At 30.1% G+C, this 19,217-nt stretch overlaps 1 protein-coding gene across 1 annotated transcript in view; it reads right to left on the bottom strand.

Annotated features, from left to right (window-relative positions):
* Positions 1–1,384: 1,384 nt before the first annotated feature.
* The window catches only part of LOC148305762 (uncharacterized), a 28,914-nt gene continuing 11,081 nt past the window's right edge, over positions 1,385–19,217 (bottom strand). Inside the window, exon 2 of the mRNA XM_088266180.1 lies at positions 1,385–2,612. Coding sequence (XP_088122306.1) covers positions 2,363–2,557 — 195 coding nt within the window. The 5' untranslated portion in view covers positions 2,558–2,612 and the 3' untranslated portion in view covers positions 1,385–2,362. The remainder of the gene's footprint in view (positions 2,613–19,217) is intronic.

Raw genomic sequence — 19,217 nt, 5'->3', positions numbered from 1 at the left:
ACCAGTACACTGCGGACTAAATAATAAGAACCAAAAACAATCAAAATAGAAATTATTTTGATTAATTCAATTATCATTCTTTAATTTTTTTAAATGTGTATACAAATACGACTAAAACTATTTTAGTTTAAGTTACTAGTTTCGAAGTACGCAGTGCATCTAAGAAAAGAGATCTAGGTAAAAATATTAATATATAAATAGGTATTATTAGATTGATTGTTTATCATGTCCGCCTCCGTAGTGTAATGGTCAGCACGCTCGGATACCATGATAGAGGTCCCGGGTTCGATTCCCAGGGAGGGTGAAAATAAATATTAGTGATTTTTTCACTCTAATATTTATTCAATATTACACTGGACTGGTACCTGAAGCGGAGGGCTGATCACCCTTCCTTCATGTGTTAACGATCAAGATAACACTGCGTTTATATGATGCAGTGCCCTATGCACCATCGGGGTGTGGATAATGGTTTGAAGAATGAAGATTGTATATCATTAAATATAATTAAACAAAGCAACAACAAAAAAGATTTTATTTTTACTTTTGCAATCATTGAATAATAAAAAAATATTTGAAATTATCCTCTTACTCAACGTGTACAATATACTCTATAGTATTTTTTAACTTCCCCATCAATTTTTCAAATCAATTCAAACCTACGTACAATATCTAAGGGATAAGAAGGTAAAAAATAAAAACCATGTGAATTTTGTTACAAAAACAATAATTGTACATTTATTTTTTAAAAATATCTTTTTACTACTTTTTAATATATAATTCTTGGATTTTATTCTACATTGCGATTTTCTTTATAAAAAAACTTACTATTTACTTTGTCCACTCGCTCCATTCATATTACCATATATACCTACAAGTAAAGTGACCTATTCACAGATTAAATACGTTTATAATATTAACTAATAGTTGTTGAAATGATAACATTAGACATTCGTGGCAGTTATCAATAAGTTTATAATCTAATTGAATCTATCCGTGCATAACACACGCAATCATAATGGATATTTATTCAATTCAAAACAAAATTTGATATGATTTTGATCTCTAAATTAAATATTCCATCAAGCATAAAATTTGTTTATTATCAAACGCTAAATGTGAAATTCAAGGCTTTTCAATAAGATATTTTTATAAATACACTCTGAAATTCATGGCTACTCAATCATATATTTTTATACATACATTGCCACACTAGTTTTCTTTTTAAATAATTTTCAATAAAAATGTGTTTTTTCTTTTCCGAATCACGTCTCAGTGCAATCTTTCGATTATGGAAGATTATTATTTAAGTTACTTAGTAAATATACGGAAAGTAAACTAATTTCACATTATGACTACTATCATAAAACCTGCCGCAGAAGGAATATTTGTTTTTTTTTCTTCATATTTGTTAGAGGTTTTTACAATACACTCATTTAATACATTTTAGGAAGAAATTAAGTTCTCAACATTTGTAATTAAGTTTTTTTTTTAAATTATAACAATGATTTTTTTTAATCGTGTCAGTGAAATGATTAATTTTGATGAAATTACGTTTAAACAAAAATTAACCCTGCTGCTCTTTTTTCAATAATAAACACTGATAAGACCATTTTTTGAGTCTATTAATGTAAACACTAGTTTGAAGAACTATGGATGTTCTTACAACAGATGAAAATACAAACTGTTAATGGTATTATTAAAAAGTTTGTATTTTCACCTATTGATGAGAAGATCTGTAGTTCTCAAAACTAGTCGTGTTTACATTAATAAATTCTAAAAAGGATATTAAACAGGGCGGCACAAAATTAATCACCCTATTGGAAGATGTTATAATTTTAGCAAATGGCGTCGTACGTCAATCATATTTGATATTTGTGAACTAGACAACTGCAGTATACAAGCAGATTGATAAAACAGGCACAAATGTGTTTCAACACTGGCGGCATCCACATGACGGATATCACTATTTTTTATCTTTTCCACTTAACAGAAAAAAATGGTTAAGCTTTAAATAAAGATTTCCAATGCTCAATTTTTTTATTCAGTAAAAAAGTTATACAAAAACAAAACCGAATGATTAATTTTGTGCCACCCTAAATTTGTTTGTACACTGTAGCCGTCCAATTTACAAATGTCAAATATGTTTGGCGTACGACGTCATTTGAAAAGAAATATAACATCTTCTGATTATCTGGTGATTAATTTACCGCCAACCTGTACAAGTGTTTTAATTTGTTAATATAATTCATCATGTTATTCCATTTCATTAATGCCAATGCATTAATCAATAAATAATACTCTAAGAGTCTCAATTTTTCTTAAATTATACAGTTTAAAAAAATACAAGTTGACGTTTGTGATATCAAAGCTTTTCCTGTAGAGTTCGTCTGATTTCTTCGGTCGCTTTGAGGATATCCTTTTCCATATCTGTCACGATTTTCTTCTTCATGTCGTCTCCTTCGTCGGTATAGTCCTTGGGGGGTTCTGAGGGATACCTGGACCCGAACTTGGGGCGGGGAATCTTCACTCTCTTGACGTCAACAAACCAGGTCTCCATGTCGTCCGGAAGAGTGTGGGCAGATACACTTGACAAACTGTCGCTGATCCCTCACCTGGAAAGATAAAAGTACCGTTTTTAATTACCGTTGCATTAACCTTTTTTTATTTACTATATAGGTTCATACATTATTATTCGAAATTTTATAAACCTTAAAGGGTAATTCTATTCCCAGTCCTTTCCTTTTAAAAAATATATATAAATTTATATATATATATATATATATATATATATATATATATATATATATATATATATATATATATATATACATATATATATATATATATATATATATATATATATATATATATATATATATATATATATATATATATTTTTTTTTTTTTAAATTTTTATTAGAAGGAAAAACAACAGTTACAATACATGATAAATCAGAATACAAAAAAAAATATGAAAACCAATTACAGTTTTTCACATTTATATATATATATATATATATATATATATATATATATATATATATATATATATATATATATATATATATATATATATATATATATATATATATATATATATATATATATATATATATATATATATATATATATATATATATATATATATATATATATATACAGATACTTTGGCACATTTTATAAACTTTATAAAATAACTTTGTTTTCAACCACATCTTTTATTGGTACATTTTTTCACAGACCGGTTTTGACAAGAACCTTGTCATCATCAGTCCCTTTTTTACCCCGATGATGACAAGGGTCTTTTTAAAACCGATTAAAGAAAAAATGTACTAATAAAAAAGTGGTTAAAAACAAAGTCATTTTATTTTATAAAGTTAAAAAAAAATAAAAAATTACATCATGATATAAAAAATAGGATAAATGGTATGTTAACATGGAATACAATGAATATAGATGTCTCACCAATAGATGTCTCTAGTGAAGTTCTAGTGATTCAAGAACAATGTTTCAAAATTGGTTCATATATATAGAACTTCCAAGAATTTGAGTAGTTAGGTTGTCAATAATGGGTAAAATTGGTGAATGTTACACGTGTGTAAAGTGATCACTTAAACCAGCTTTTGTCAGCTGGTTTAAGTTTAAACCAGCTTTTGTCCGCCTCCGCAGTGTAATGGTTAGCACGCTCGGCTACCGTTCTGGAGGTCCCGGGTTCGATTCTCAAGGGGGGTAAAATAAATATAAGTGATTTATTCACTGTGATATTTATTCAATACTACCATGGACTGGTACCTGAAGCGGAGGCCTGATCACCTTTCCGTCATGTGTAAACGATCAAGATAACACTGCGTTTATATGACACAGTGCCCTATGCATTATTGGGGTGCGGATAAGGGTTTAAAAAAAAAAAAAAAATGACGGTCGTCAGCCCCGTAAATGCCCAGACTTCCATATTCTTCTTCATCTTTGATGAGATGTCAAAAAATAACTTTTTTTAAATTACCTATCGTCCAAATGACTCTGAAGTGTAGCTACGGCTTGTGCAACACCGCTTATCATGACGCTACTCAGGCTTCAACTTTTAAAGTTTGGTTCCGACCCTAATGGCAGTGAAGCATGGAGGCAAAACAAGGATGAACGTAGACTGATTTTTAAGATTTATAATTAAAAAAAAGAATAACTCGCAAAGCCTCTAGACGCTTGTCTGCAGGTAGGATAGTAAGAATAGGGAAGGTAAATGTGACAAAATACATTACGAATATCCAGACCAATTGAAAATAAATATTTCTCGATTTTATTTTACACTTGGCGGGAAACAAACCCGCGACGCCAGTTTCGCAGCCGAGCGTCTTCCCAACCACGCCACGGCGCCTGAATGCAATCGAAAAGCGATTTCTTAGAGTAATGTGCGGCAAAACGAAGTATGATGCTCGAAGGGCGATATAAGAAAATAATGCAAGGTTGAGATAACCATGATAGATAAAATTATGAAAGGTGTGTTGAAATTATTTATGCATTTGAATCGAATTTGTAAAGAAAGAATAGTAAAGAATGAATGGAGTTGGAAATAGAAGAAGAGGAAGACCGAAGAAAAATAGGTACGATCAAGTATTTCAAATATTTAAAAGTGGTCAGGTCAAGAGTCGGGAGTAATCGGCGGGTGCGTATTAGAAGATGCATGCGGAAGAGGCAAAGATTGTTTTGCAAAGACAGATTGGTGTGGCGTTCTATTCTCCCTGCTCACCCCTGCTGAAAAACTGGTCAGTAAGTTAGTTATTTGTCTAAACAAATAATTGCTCAACAAATAAATTGCAGTCACTCAAGTGGTATTATAAAGGCCATTTCACTCCGTGTCACTGTGACCGCATTCGAATGAGTTTTTTTTTGTAATGCGGTAAATTTCTATATACATACTAAAACATTCGCATATTTCAATGACAAAAATAATATTAAATATTTTTTGACAATAATTTGTTTTCGTAGCAAATAATATTCTCAATGCCGCAATGGCTATTGGAAACGTGATACCGTTTTTTTTAATTACACCGTAATATTGGTATTTTTTTTCAAGATGTATTATATTTAGCATTATGCATGTGTATTATATAGAGTGCTCAAATGAGAGTAATTGGTTTTCCATTAGCCTCATTTGTCTCACAAGCAAATATGGAAATCGTTTTTTTTTTAAATATATATAAAACAATCATATTTTGTAACAGAATTTTGTATTATATACACATATATATACATTGTACACAAGAACAAGGTTTTTCTTTATTTTAGATGAGTGCTGATCTAAAATAAAGAAAAACCTTGTTCTTAACCAATTAGAGTCCTTCCTTAAGGTAGAGACTGACCGGAGCATTTCGTCGTAACGTAACTTCGTAACATCGCTCGCGGCGAGCATCAGCGAGCATCCGAAACTATGTATGGAGCGCTCGGCTCGCTGTACTGACTGCCTGAATGCTCGCATCGTAACGTGTTACGTTACGACGAAATGACTCCGGTCAGTCGTTACCATTAAACATTATAACTTAATAAAAACCTTGAAATTTTTACGCCGATTCGTGGTACATGATTTCTAAAATGGTTATAATTATTATGTGAAAAATATCAATTTAACTTCTGTTCTTTGATTGTTTATTTGATTGCTTAGGATATCATTCTCTCTCGCTACGGTAATAATAATAATATGTAATACGGGAAGTCATTACTGTTAAGAAGGTAGGTAATTTTTTCGTTGGTGTCTTTTTTTCACTAAATTCTGTAACCTATAATCGTGTCACTAAAATAATGGCCTCAACTGTAAATCTGTAACCAATCGGCGAATGTGTTACGGCAAGTGAAGCCAGGTTTATTGAATAAGTGGAAATACTTATTTATAACTATAACCGTCAGTTTTATGACCATCTCTGAAATATTGATGCTCTACTTAATAATAATTACACCGTACAAAGTTAAGAAATACATTACATATAATAATAATATTACTTAAACATGAACGCATACTCATTTGTAAGCGAGTCAGCAAAATTTAAAGATAATTATTGGTGAAGATTCCGCGAGAATAAATCGATACGTAATATTTAATAAAGTCCGTGTATTCTGACTATATTACGAAATAACAGTAGAATTAAATTAAAATTAACAAAAGCTTTATTTCCATTTCTTATTTTACTCTACTACTAAAAAATTAAAATATTAAGAGTAAAATAAGGCCAAAAAACTTTATTACATTTAAATATAATATTTTTTTTAATTAAAAAAAGGGAAATGATTGTGTTTTTATTATTTACACAAAAATTTCAATTCATAATATTTCTGTTAACCTACCTACGCGGCTCATTATTAGAAATAGGTATCAAATTGTGGTAGAGTGGGTTCGAACCAAAAAACTCTGACTTAAGAGTCCGTGACATTATCCACGGGACCACAACCCGACTCTATATTACTTAAATAAATACAACTTATTATTTCTTAATAAGTTGTATTTATTTATAAAATGAAAACAATACTTCACTTTCCTTATACATATAAGACAAAATCCATCATCATAATGCCTTTATTTTGCCCAGTTTACAAAATCTAAATGTTATAAATCTTTTCCTAAAGATAAAATAATGTTCAGGATTTTAACGATTGGTGTGGCAACCCACACATCGACTATGGCAACTCAAATCGAGTGAAATAGCGAGCTCCCTACACGAAGCCCGCAACCAACGGAAGCGAGCCCGTTACACTTCGTCGCCGCCCGTCCTCAGATCGACACGTATTTCAACTGTTCTCATATTAGAATCACGCGATTATTCTTAAGTATTTTCTTGATTGTAATTTGATAGAACTGAATAAATTTGTGTTAAAAGTAATCCGCTTTCATCTTGCTTCCCTTCTGATAAATTAAAGTGGTATTCAGTTAGAAACCATAATTGGTGACCCCGACGTGATTATCAAACATATTTGAATATAAAAAAGATTAATTGATTATAATGATTCTCTGTGAAAACTTGCATTTAAAAACTGTGTGATGGGCAGATTTATTAGAAATGAAAACAAATATATATTTTTTAATTCGTTACATTTAATGTTTTCCGTTTGTGAAAACTCGCATCGAAAAACTGTGCACTGTTTCTAAGTGAGATATGACGTCCCCTTTTAAGATTAAATCCATCTAACTGTAATGGTAAATGAATCAAAATGATAATCGAAGTCATGTTTGGATAGCGGTACTATTCTGTTCCCACGGCTGAGATTTATCTCCTATTTCAGTATCGATACTGTTCACGTACATTCATGTTAGTGTATTTCACAATCAGTATTTGCGTAAAGTTTCTAAGAAACCTACTTACCTGATCCAGTTGAACTATTCTAATAATACGCACACAGAGAAAATCTTAATTACATATTACAAGTAAAATATAACTTGTTCGGAAATTACTCAAAGGTTAAGTTTTAAATAATTTTGATCTGATCTTACAATAATGTACGTTTTCATTATTTCTAAACGAAATAAAGGAGAATTCTCTTACCTTCAATGTGAAATTTCGCGTGTCTGTATAATAGATTTCAAACAAGTGAAATGAATTTTATATTATTAGCTATATTAATATAATAATAAAACCCTTATCCGCAACCCAATGGTGCATAGGGCACTGCTTCATATAAACGCAGTGTTATCTCGATCGTTTACAAGTTATATTAGACACTGGAATATTCACCCTACGGATAGTATATCAAAAGAACTAGTATGTTTGTAAAAGGAATCCAGCATAGTAAATATTAATACAACTTTTAAAAAATAATTAATCAATAATGGACTGAATGGTGAACGTTACACCAGTGTAAAAAGTGATCACTGAAGCCAGCCAAATGCCAGATCGTAAGCCCTGTTAAGCTCAGACTTCCATCTTCTTTTGTATTTAAACGATAGATCTTTTATCTAAAGTTGAGACACCTAAGATTTTAAATAATTTAAATGACGTTTAAGAGTTTAAAAATGATACTTTATAAGCGATGCAGCTTTTACTGAAATATATTATTAAGATAATTTTATTGATACAAAATACATATTTTAAAATAACAACTTAGGTATTATGTTGTAGTGACTTTATACGTATTTTAAACGTTAATCTGTGAGTGTCACAAAGTTCATATAACGGTAATGTAGTCTCACAGATTCTGTATTTTGAACCTTGTCTGATAAATACAAAGCAAACAATAAACTTTTTTTTTAATTGTAAAACTTACATATAATTTAAAAAAAATATAAATTTACGTGTAACGGAGATGGTTTTGTGGATTATTTCATGTCGAAAAAACTAGTGTACTGTTAAAAATAACGCGTTTAATATCGTACATCCTTTAAATAGAGAAAAATAAATGAGATAAGTAAAAACCTTGTGGTGATAGTAAATAATAAAAATATATTTACGTGTAACGAAAATAGTTTTTGTGAATTTTTTTTCAAAAAAACTAGTGAACTTTTAAAAATAACGCGTTTAAAATTGTGCACCCTTTTAATGGAGAAAATACAATATATAAGATAAGTTGATATCTTGTGGTGATAGTAACCATGAAGTATTCTGCGGAAATGAATGCGAAGCTTTTTTTAAAGATCTTGCCTTAGTTTTGATGACCCGTGATAAGTCAATTAGTTCCGGTCGTGACAGCCGTATAAAAGAAACCAAATAATGAGTATGTGTGTCAAGACTTACAACCTATTCCGTGTTGCTCTGGTGAGAGATACGTGTCTGATGATTCAACATTTTATATGCATACAAAGCATATTTACATAAACTATTATTATCCAACACATGATCACATTCACTTCATTTGTATATATGTTATGTTGCTGTAATACCCTGTTTTCAAATATACAAGGACAATATGTCGTTTTAAAGTTCAAAACAGAATATTAACAATTAATTGTAAAGAATCGATTAAAAAATTGTGGTGTTTTTTTGTTGTTGTTGAAATGAGTTATTCGTTGAACAAAAGTTCGTAGTAAAAAGTTAGTTTCATAAGAAGATAGTGACCTCTTTTGACCCGAAGGCATTCTGAAACTAAATATAATTACTTTAATAATAACAGCCACTTTTAAAGTACTTTTTTGTTACAGGATTATTTATTTTTTGCAATATAAAATTTTGAATTCAAATAACCGTTAAATCGTCATTAAAATGCAGGAATATTCTAACTGGAAACTTTTTTTGGATATGAGATTTTTAACCTTAACATTATAAGAAATAGTTTATCTTGATTCAGGTGAAATCTTACTGGTATATTTTTTCACAAATACGTATTAATACTCTTATTGCAATTGTGGTTTTTCAAACAACAACAAAAAACAGAATATGGTTGTCAACATAATAAACGACATGGATTAGGCTAACATTATATGTGCGTTATGTATCAAAGCATGCTACAAATTCGTGAGTTTGATAAAAAAAAATCCCTATCTTACGTGGTTATGTGAAAACTATGCCAATTTAATATTTTAAGAAAATAATTGTAATTATACGCTTATTTCAACATAAAATAATACGTTTATTACACAAATCCAAATATAATGAAAATGTATTTGGAAATACATTTTCGTTGACTGTCCGTGTAAGGTAAAAAAAAATCCCTACTTGGCGCACCAATTTGTTTTGGCGATCGTGAAAACAGATCACAGTAAACTAGCAATTATAAAATGTAATATTAAAAAATATATCCATCAATAAAATTAAAGAAATACATTAATTCAAATATATTCGATTCAGCTTTCACGAAAAAAAAGAAAGCTTCTAATTCTTTATGCTACCTACTTTATCAACCCATTTTTGTACCTTAATATGTAATGTAAAAGTGAACTTTACTCATTCGTATAAGTATGTACTTATAAGTAAGTATATGTATAAGTATGTACTTATACGTCATTAATAAATTGTTACGAACAAAGAGCGCAATACGTTATTTATATGGTAATATCAATACTAAATCTCTACTTCAAGTATCGATCTCAGAGTTTCACCCGTTACCTAGATACATACTATTTATAATTTATTTACATGATAAAATCATTATTCTGTATTTGATCGAACCTAAATATTATTATTGTTTGCGGTGACATACATATCTTGGGATAATAACTACAACTTGGAAATCCATGTTTTCGAGTTAGCTACTAAAAATATAACTTTATTTTCTAGTCTGTCAAATATATTATTTATTGATTTGGCATTAACTTTGCGTAAGAACATGACTTGAATGTATAAAAATAAAACACTTGTATGTACGACCACTTTTTTGATGTTTTTTTTTTAATATGAACACGACTAGTTTCGAGAACTACAAATGTTCTCATAGGAATATCTGTAGTTCTCGAAACAAGTCGTGTTTAAATTAATAAACTCAAAAAAGAGATCTTATACATTTTTTTTACATATATTTAAGTGCGCCAAATGTATGTCAAATTATAATGTGTTAAAATATTTTGTGATCATTTTTTACATTATAAAAATACAAAAACCGACATATGAAACTGCCCAACATGTCAGACTTAAATTTCCCGATAAAGCTTTTTTAAGAGTAACCTAGATGTTACTAATTGCCCCGAGATATATCGCGTATTTCAGATAAAAATTAATCAAAATACTTTATGTTTAATATGGAATAAAAGTTTTTTGTTACTGAAATATAACAATGTAACATATTTCGTTTTTTTTTCTTCAAATTATTATATTGAAATCATAATTTTTTTCTCTGCCTTCGGGTTTCATCAGCCAGTGATAGATTTTTTCAATGTAACAGTCACAAATTTTAAGAGGTAGTAACATTTAAAAAAAAAAACAATTTTACATATTTGCATCATTTGCATCATAATTCCAAATGGTCAAAGTACATATTTTGCAAATGTGCCTTTGACAGCAATGAACTCCATTTCGATGGGATATTCCACATGCAATTAATTGAAATGCCCACCTATCTATTTGCTTAATTTAAATGTTAAATTTTATATAAAATATTAGCATTGTTACGTAAATTATGTATATTTTTAAGCGAGAGGCGTAACGCGTGGGCATGGTCGAGCGATTCAGGCGGGTCATTAATAATATTTCAGAAATAAGTCGTCAATTACGTAATTGTTGATGTTAATCTATATTTTATTTTATTTGTTTAAACCTACACTGCTTTGTTTTTAATGACTCAGTATTGTGGCGGAGGGGATCTTCTACTTTTAAGTACAATTCGATCAGCACTCGCCTGTTTAGAATAAAGATGACTAACTGAATGTCCAATTTAAAAAAGAAACTTTTGGTTCGATACCGTAATGCTAATTCACAAAAGAGACAACACAACGCATACTAATGTTTAAATACCCTGTTAATTTTTTGGAACAGAAAATTATGTGTAGTTTTTTAATTATTCTCCTTCATACCCTATTTTGAACCTAATGGTTCAAAGGGCCTGAATTAAGGTATTAATTCGATGCAATTAATTATATGAAGGTAAAGTGATCAGTCTCACGCTTCAGGTATCAGGCCAAGATGGTATGAAATAAATATAATATTATAATGAAAACCTTTCTATTTATTTAGACACTTCTAGGAATCGAACTCAGGACCTCTAGCATAGTAGCCAAACGCGGCTTCACTAGACAACTTCAACTTCACTAGAGTTTGTGAACAAGTATTTGGACACACTCAAAATGTTGATTGTAATTTTACTTCTAACACTTTATACGTACTCCATTACATTTTATATTTTTTAATAAATAAAATATATTCAAAAATATTTTTTTATAACGATGGTCGTATATATTTACAATACATACATTACAAACGTGGCCAGTTGGAAATGTATCATATTATCTAAAACATTATATATTATGGAGTATCCCGTGTAAGCGTAACTAATTATTAAACACGGGTAAGTTTTATGCCAGCCATATAAGAGGAAAAGCAATTTGACTTATCTACAATAATTAATTAATGTTCTCGAATGCACCCACACAGTTTTATCCTCTTAAATCTTTATAATAATAATTGCTTCCTTCGCACGCAATATCATTCTGAGTGCATAATAAGCGAGAATCACACGGTCAGATGTGATCTGTTTTATCACCGCACCTACTCGTATATTATAGGTCGGGTTTAATTACTGCAATAACTCGGTCGTTGTATCGCGAGAGGCAGGTGGAAGGTGGCTTTCCAGCACGCCCTTTCTTACTAAGAATAGACAGAAAATAGGTTTTGCTTCTTTACTTTTTACGTTGCACATTTTCGTCTAACGAGCTGCAGTTGCTGACGACAACTCGCGGCGAAGCTTTTATCTCTTTTTCCCAACTAAAAGAACTCACCTACCTACATACTTTAGCCATCACACATAGCTCAGTAATTATCTTCATCATTTTTGCTATTTTCCTACAGAGGTCGAGAATAGCTATAGAATGCTTGTATGCCATACCCATGTTACCTTTTTTCAACCTTGGTGATTTGCCATTACTTTGAAAATCAGCCGCCTGGGTGTTGAATACGCTATGTGAAAAAATATTTAACTAACTAAAAAAAGCTATAGTATTTTATATCTAAATATATTGAATAGTACAATACATTACTTGATTGTCAATATCTTACTCTCGCGCCTACTTTTAAATATTGTTGTACATATGCAGCATTAATTAAAAATATACCAACGACTTGTTGGCATTTGTATTTGCAAATGTTTTTTTACCTACATTTTAGATCTCTTGACCAAAAGTGTGGTTTATTCGTGAGTCATTCCACATTTCTTGAATATATTTTCATAGGACAACTGCTGTGGGAAAAAAATTGTTTTTAGTGTGTTGCAAACTAGATAATGATTTTGGTGTAATACATACTTGTAATAGTTCTAGAATGATAAGTGAAGTTCGCCACAGTTCATTAATTCTATTGACCCATATCCTACACACGGTAGTCCATAGGGCGCAGTTCGGTTCATCGTGGGGTCATCTCGATCGTTAATTTAATTAAATAATAGACTCCAGTTTCTTGGTAACAGGAATTGAATTTATTTTATGGGATAGAGAACGTATGTGAAGTAGCTCAGGGTGAAGGATATTGCCGCTATAAGGGAGAGGAACCGCTGTAGAAATCAATAAAAGGATCAATTTTTGCATCAATTTTAAATATGTTATAAGGTTACTTTCCCCTCTCCTTATTTGTAGAACAATTTTATATTTTATATTTTAGTTATTATACAGACTTGAATGATGGAAGTTTAACTTCTGAAACATGTAGTCTATAATAAAACTCAAGTGGTAAAAAACAAGTGTTTTCTTTAATCATTGTAACATGTCTTACCACAAAGTTAATGCCGAAACAATAAATAAAATGTTATAAGGTCATTGTAACGCTCATTACATATCGTACTGAATTTTCCATTATTTGTTGCGTTGGTGAAAGAACGATAAATTGTGTATTTTATAGTGAATAACATTTTTAAAACATTTTAGCAATAAGAATTTCATAAATGCTAGTTTTTTTGGATATCAGAGAATTGCTGTTATTTGATGGCATTAATAATTGCATAAGGCATTAATAGCAGAAATGGCTAGGGCACACAAGGTTGCATCCCCGTTTTCGTACACCTTAAATAATTTAGATACTGCTAATCTGTTATTTTATCCCTGAGATAAGGTACCTACTTAACAATAAATAATATTAACTTTTTCAATTCCTTCGTTCTTTATTGCAAATTTAAGGTAATTAAAAAAACCTATTGACTTACGGACTTACTATCACTAGACTTCTGATATTATTATACTGCATCCTATAAAATAAAATGAATATGACTAGTGTGAAATTTTTATTTATTACAGCACTTTGCAGTTTTTGCTCGAATCAGTGAGCGATAAAGCGTAATTAATTATTGTCAGTATTATTCATACTATGCGATTCCGAGTTTACATCTGTGAACTTGTTTTCATATTGCGGCCGACGCCAAAGGGTTACATGTCCGCGGGTGGGCCGCACATGTGCTCCGAGCCTGTCCGCGTCCTACCGCACCCACAGTAGGTGGGTCGCAATTACAATGGAAAAAATATATTATTTATTTAAACTTCATATACAGAAAAGAAAAATAGTACATTGGCGAGCTTATTGCTAAAAAGCGATATCTTCCAGCCAACCAATTAAGATAATTAAAGACAGATTTACTACCATTTGATTGTAATATTAGAAGAAGTTATACATACTAAAAATACGGTAGTATTATATGTTTCGTAACATTTTTTTCCTTAATTTTAAAAATGACCTATACTATTTTTTTATTATTTATATTTTTTGGGGAATTTCACAGAATAGTTACACCAATCAAGTCATTCGCATAAATGAGTTACACAAGATTAAATACTTGTACTATTACAGTTACAAAATTCAACTATTTACATTTATAATTGATATTATATGATGCAAAAAAATAATCTATCTAAACACTTGTCTGCACCCACTGGTGCATAGGGTACTGCATCGCATTGAAGCAGTGTTGTCTTGATCGTTAATTACACAATACAAGGTGGTTAGTCCCGCCCTTGGTGATATTAAACAAATTTTATGGTGAAAAATACTTTTATTTTTATCCCCTAGCCCCTAATCAAATACACAAAGCGGACAATAAGTAGTCGTTTTATCAAAGTCTCTATCCATGTCTTGTGAAAATACAAGATAATAATGATTTTCATCGATATATGTATGTACGTATATGTAGGTATATGTATGTACAATGAAACTTCATTGATATTTTGTATCCTTGCTAATTCAATTAGATAAAAGATGTGGTTCCGTGACGTCGCGATTCCAGATTCTCAGAAATAATGCCACTTTTGTAAAATTAAACTATATTGTTCATATAAATTGAAACGTCAAGTATACTTATTTTTGTACCTAACCACTTACAAACATTTTTTAAAAATACTTCATTACCATGAATATTATCGTGCCACCCTAACCCGTAAGCTATAAAGCAAAATTACGGATACAAATAGTTCTGCAGAAAAAAGTGTACATCCACTTCCCACGAACCTGTGGACTAGAGATATAAAAAAAAAAACAAACTAACATTAAAACGTCTACTGCACACTTAAAATAAGAAACATGTTCTTAGACTGTGCAAAAACTCAGCACCGTGGCTCGGGTAAATAATCAACCAAAATAAACCACCGCTGCCCTGTAATTTGAGTGCTCCGATAAGAGCGGTAATTGAGCAATATAACATAATGTGATGGACCAAATAATGTGGATCAGAAGTCTCAAGAAAAAATGGATGACATGGATTCTTTATCGAAGTTGAGATCCCGAAGATCGAGCTACGAGTCCCGAGTATTCAAGTGAAATAATACCAGTATTTTGATATCTCAACAGAGACAAAGAAGGATATTAAAGTCTGGGTATTTACATGGCTTATGATTTGTCATAGGCTGGTTACGTGATCCCATGATTGACCACATTAACCACAATACTCAAACTTTTAGAACTCCTACATATATCATGAATGTCATGACGCTTAATGTGTGAGTTCAATGGAGCCATCTATGGTTGGTTTGGGAACACTTTTATTTTTATATAAGCTGCATAATACCAGTATGCTGAAATGTTCCATAGCGTTCGTCTTAATTAAGTAAAATCCTTTACTTAAAAAATGTATTACAAGCATTCCTTAGGACTTAATTAAACCTTAGGAATGAACGACCATCGTCCCAATGTACGCAATTTCACAAAAATATTAACGACGTTTCGTGGTATATGGTAATAAATATAAAGTAGGTAGTATAAAAGGTTTTTGATAATATCTAATACGATTTTTATTTCCTCAAAAATCATTGTAAGTCTTATTTTTTATATCCCTTGGGCACTGTACTACATTCTACATACAGTACATACTATCTACATATCGATCGTAAATTGCAATGATGTAATTTGCTCGGTCTTGTATTAAATATTACAATGTAAAATCTCATCTAATTAGGAAGATTAAAATTTATTTAAATTACGGCACCTATTTTTTAAAGATGTAAGAATATATGTTCATTTAACAAAATGCGTAAAACATTTAAAAAAAATATGTGATTATGTAAGAAATTCAACGTTGAAGCATTTTCGATGGCTATTGCATAAATAATTTAGATACTGCTAATCTGTAATTTTATCCCCGAGATAAGTACTTAACAATAAATAATATTAACTTGTTCAATTCATTCGTCATTTATTGCGAATTTTAGTTAAATACAAATGTAAGAATATATGTTCATTTTACAAAATGCGTAAAACATTTTTAAAAAATATGTGATTATGTAAGAAATTCAACGTTGAAGCATTTTCGATGGCTATTGCATAAATTTAGATTTAAATAAAAATAATTGGCGTTTTTTTCTTAAACTGTGATATAACGAAATGGTGTTAAAATGACCGTAAAAACAGAATTAGGTGTATTATATCTGAGGGCATTAAAACATGTGTAGATTTTATTAATCAAGACAGAAAACGTTCAACAGGCATGTGAGGTCTGACCTGTTTTACAGTTTATAGTTTCCGCGTGTGCCAAAATACTATTGCGGGTTATCGAACCGAAAAAGAGAATGGAAGTGGATCTGATTGTAATTGTCATTATAATTTGTAGAAATATAATATCAATCCCTTTGTTTTGAATCACTGTTATTTGCTCTTTACTCTATACCTCTATACGAAACAGAAACAAATATATGTACGAGTATATGAAGTACTTAGTCAAACTATTGCTGTTAAGCCTTGTTTTTTACCTCACTGAAAAACTAGTCACAAACTTTTTGAACAATATTTTTACCAGAAACTTCGAATACTTTCTCATTCTTTTTCTTCAATTCAGCCCTTTGTAACTTTTGTAATTTGGTACGAATACATAAGTTTGTACATACTTTACGATATCAACTTAATGTATTTGTATTGGGTCAGACTTCCCGAGACTTCTTTTATACCAAAAAATCATTTATAATCCAAAAATAAAAATGGTCATTAATAAAATTAATAAATTATTGAAACATAAATCATGTTATTTTTTCTAATTATTATAAATCAATCATTGAATCTCCAAGACTAACTATGTAATAAAAACTTGAATAAAAGTGATCATATGAGTATGTATCTAAGGAACATATAATAATTATGCTTTTATGAAATAATATGTCCGCCTCCGTAGTGTAATGGTCAGCACGCTCGGCTACCGTTCTGGAGGTCCCGGGTTCGATTCCCAAGGGGGGTAAAATAAATATAAGTGATTTTTTCACTGTAATATTTATTCAATACTACCCTAGACTGGTACCTGAAGCGGAAGGCTGATCACCTTTCCTTCATGTGTAAACGATCAAGATAACACTGCGTTTATATGACGCAGTGCCCTATGCACCATTGGGTGCGGATAAGGGTTTTATTTATTTATTTATTTATGAAATAATCTCATTGAAAAAAATAATTTCAAGTTATTATCTTTAAAGTAATTCAATTAGAAAAACTTATTTTCCTTATAAATATGTGCATCTAGCACATCATGTAAGAGTTAGGTGATATCTTCGTACATAATATTAGAGCCGGCTTTAAAATTAATTGTACATTTAAAAAAAAGGAATAACCCGCAAAGCGTCTATTTTAGATGCTTGTCTGCAGGTAAGATAGTAAGGATAGGAAAAGTTAATGTAAAAAATACACCGCAAACACGTACACCAATTGAAAATAAATATTTCTTGAATTCATTTTGCAATTGGCGGGAATCGAACCTGCGACGCCAGTTTCGCTGTCGAGCGTTAGTTATAACATTAGATATCGGCATGTATGCGTTTACACTGTTTCACGCTGGATTAATCACTAGATTCTGAACAACAGGAAAATAAAATAAATGGTAGACGTTTAGTGAGAGTCGTATACTAGCTATTTTTGAATAATTAATATCCCACGTATTACCATTATCGCTTCTGGCCATGGGAAGAAATATCAAAACCCATGAAATTTATTATAGCCGCTTTATATTTATATCAGTTTTCACAAGCTTCAATCGAAATCTCAAAGTTAAGTGATTAATTGAGAAATAAAAACGTTATTTATTATAAATGCAGACAGTTGGTAGAATTCTTTATTGAATTGTTGGGTGATATATCCAAAATTAAACACGGTTATTGGATTGAATTCTAATTTTATTTACACATGTGATATGTGGCGCGTTTCGTTTTATTATGATAATGTGTTTTTCGTCTTATTAAATAAACGCGTCACATATCATATATGTAAATAAAAGTAGAATTCAATCCAATAACCGTGTTTAATTTTGGATATATTACTCAACACAAAAAATGTTTTTATATATGTACATCATATATTAGTAATTAACCAAATCAAAAATGTTATACGACAATAACATTATTGAAACAGTTATCACAGTTTACATTAAACTAATACATATTTTTAAATATTAAATTTATAAATACAAAGCCTCAACGTGAGATGGATTAATTGGTTCAATGATGGGCAATTTATTAAATAGCAGGATGATGTAATTATCAAATGGTTGAAGAAATTATATAATTATGTTCATCTACTGTTCGTTTTTTCTTCTTCACATATCACATTGACAAATAACCACAGTCGCGTGATCTTATAAGATTGATCGTGCATAGACTGTGAGTAAAGTCAGTATATTATGAAATGATACATGAAAAAGAAAAGATTTCCTGCTTTACTCGTCATTTTAATACATAATATACTGAAAAAAATAACGCAAAGCGAGTTTAATTTGTATATATATACAATATATAAATATATATACATATATATATATATATATATATATATATATATATATATATATATATATATATATATATATATATATATATATATATATATATATATATATATATAATAATAATAACCATATCCGCTCCCTAGGTGGAGCATATGGAGTCCACAAACTGTCTCCAGGCTTTTCTGTCGGCTGCCAGCTCCCTTGCATCCTCCCAAGTCAGATCCGGGTCGCGAAGTTCTGACGAGAACTGCCGACGAATTGTCAGCAATTTTATGTATATATATATATATATATATATATATATATATATATATATATATATATATATATATATATATACATAAATAGATCGAATAATTTCCTTAGATGTCCTTAATTATTATTATTAGTGTTGTTTTTTTTTTGCTACCATCTCTATCTCTCTTATT

The sequence above is a fragment of the Brachycentrus maculatus genome, unplaced genomic scaffold (genome assembly GCF_059751285.1).
Source record: "Brachycentrus maculatus isolate JH-2025_06_01 unplaced genomic scaffold, ASM5975128v1 h1tg000263l, whole genome shotgun sequence".
Classification (NCBI taxonomy): Eukaryota; Metazoa; Arthropoda; class Insecta; order Trichoptera; family Brachycentridae; genus Brachycentrus; species Brachycentrus maculatus.
This window is presented reverse-complemented; position numbering and strand designations above follow the sequence as displayed.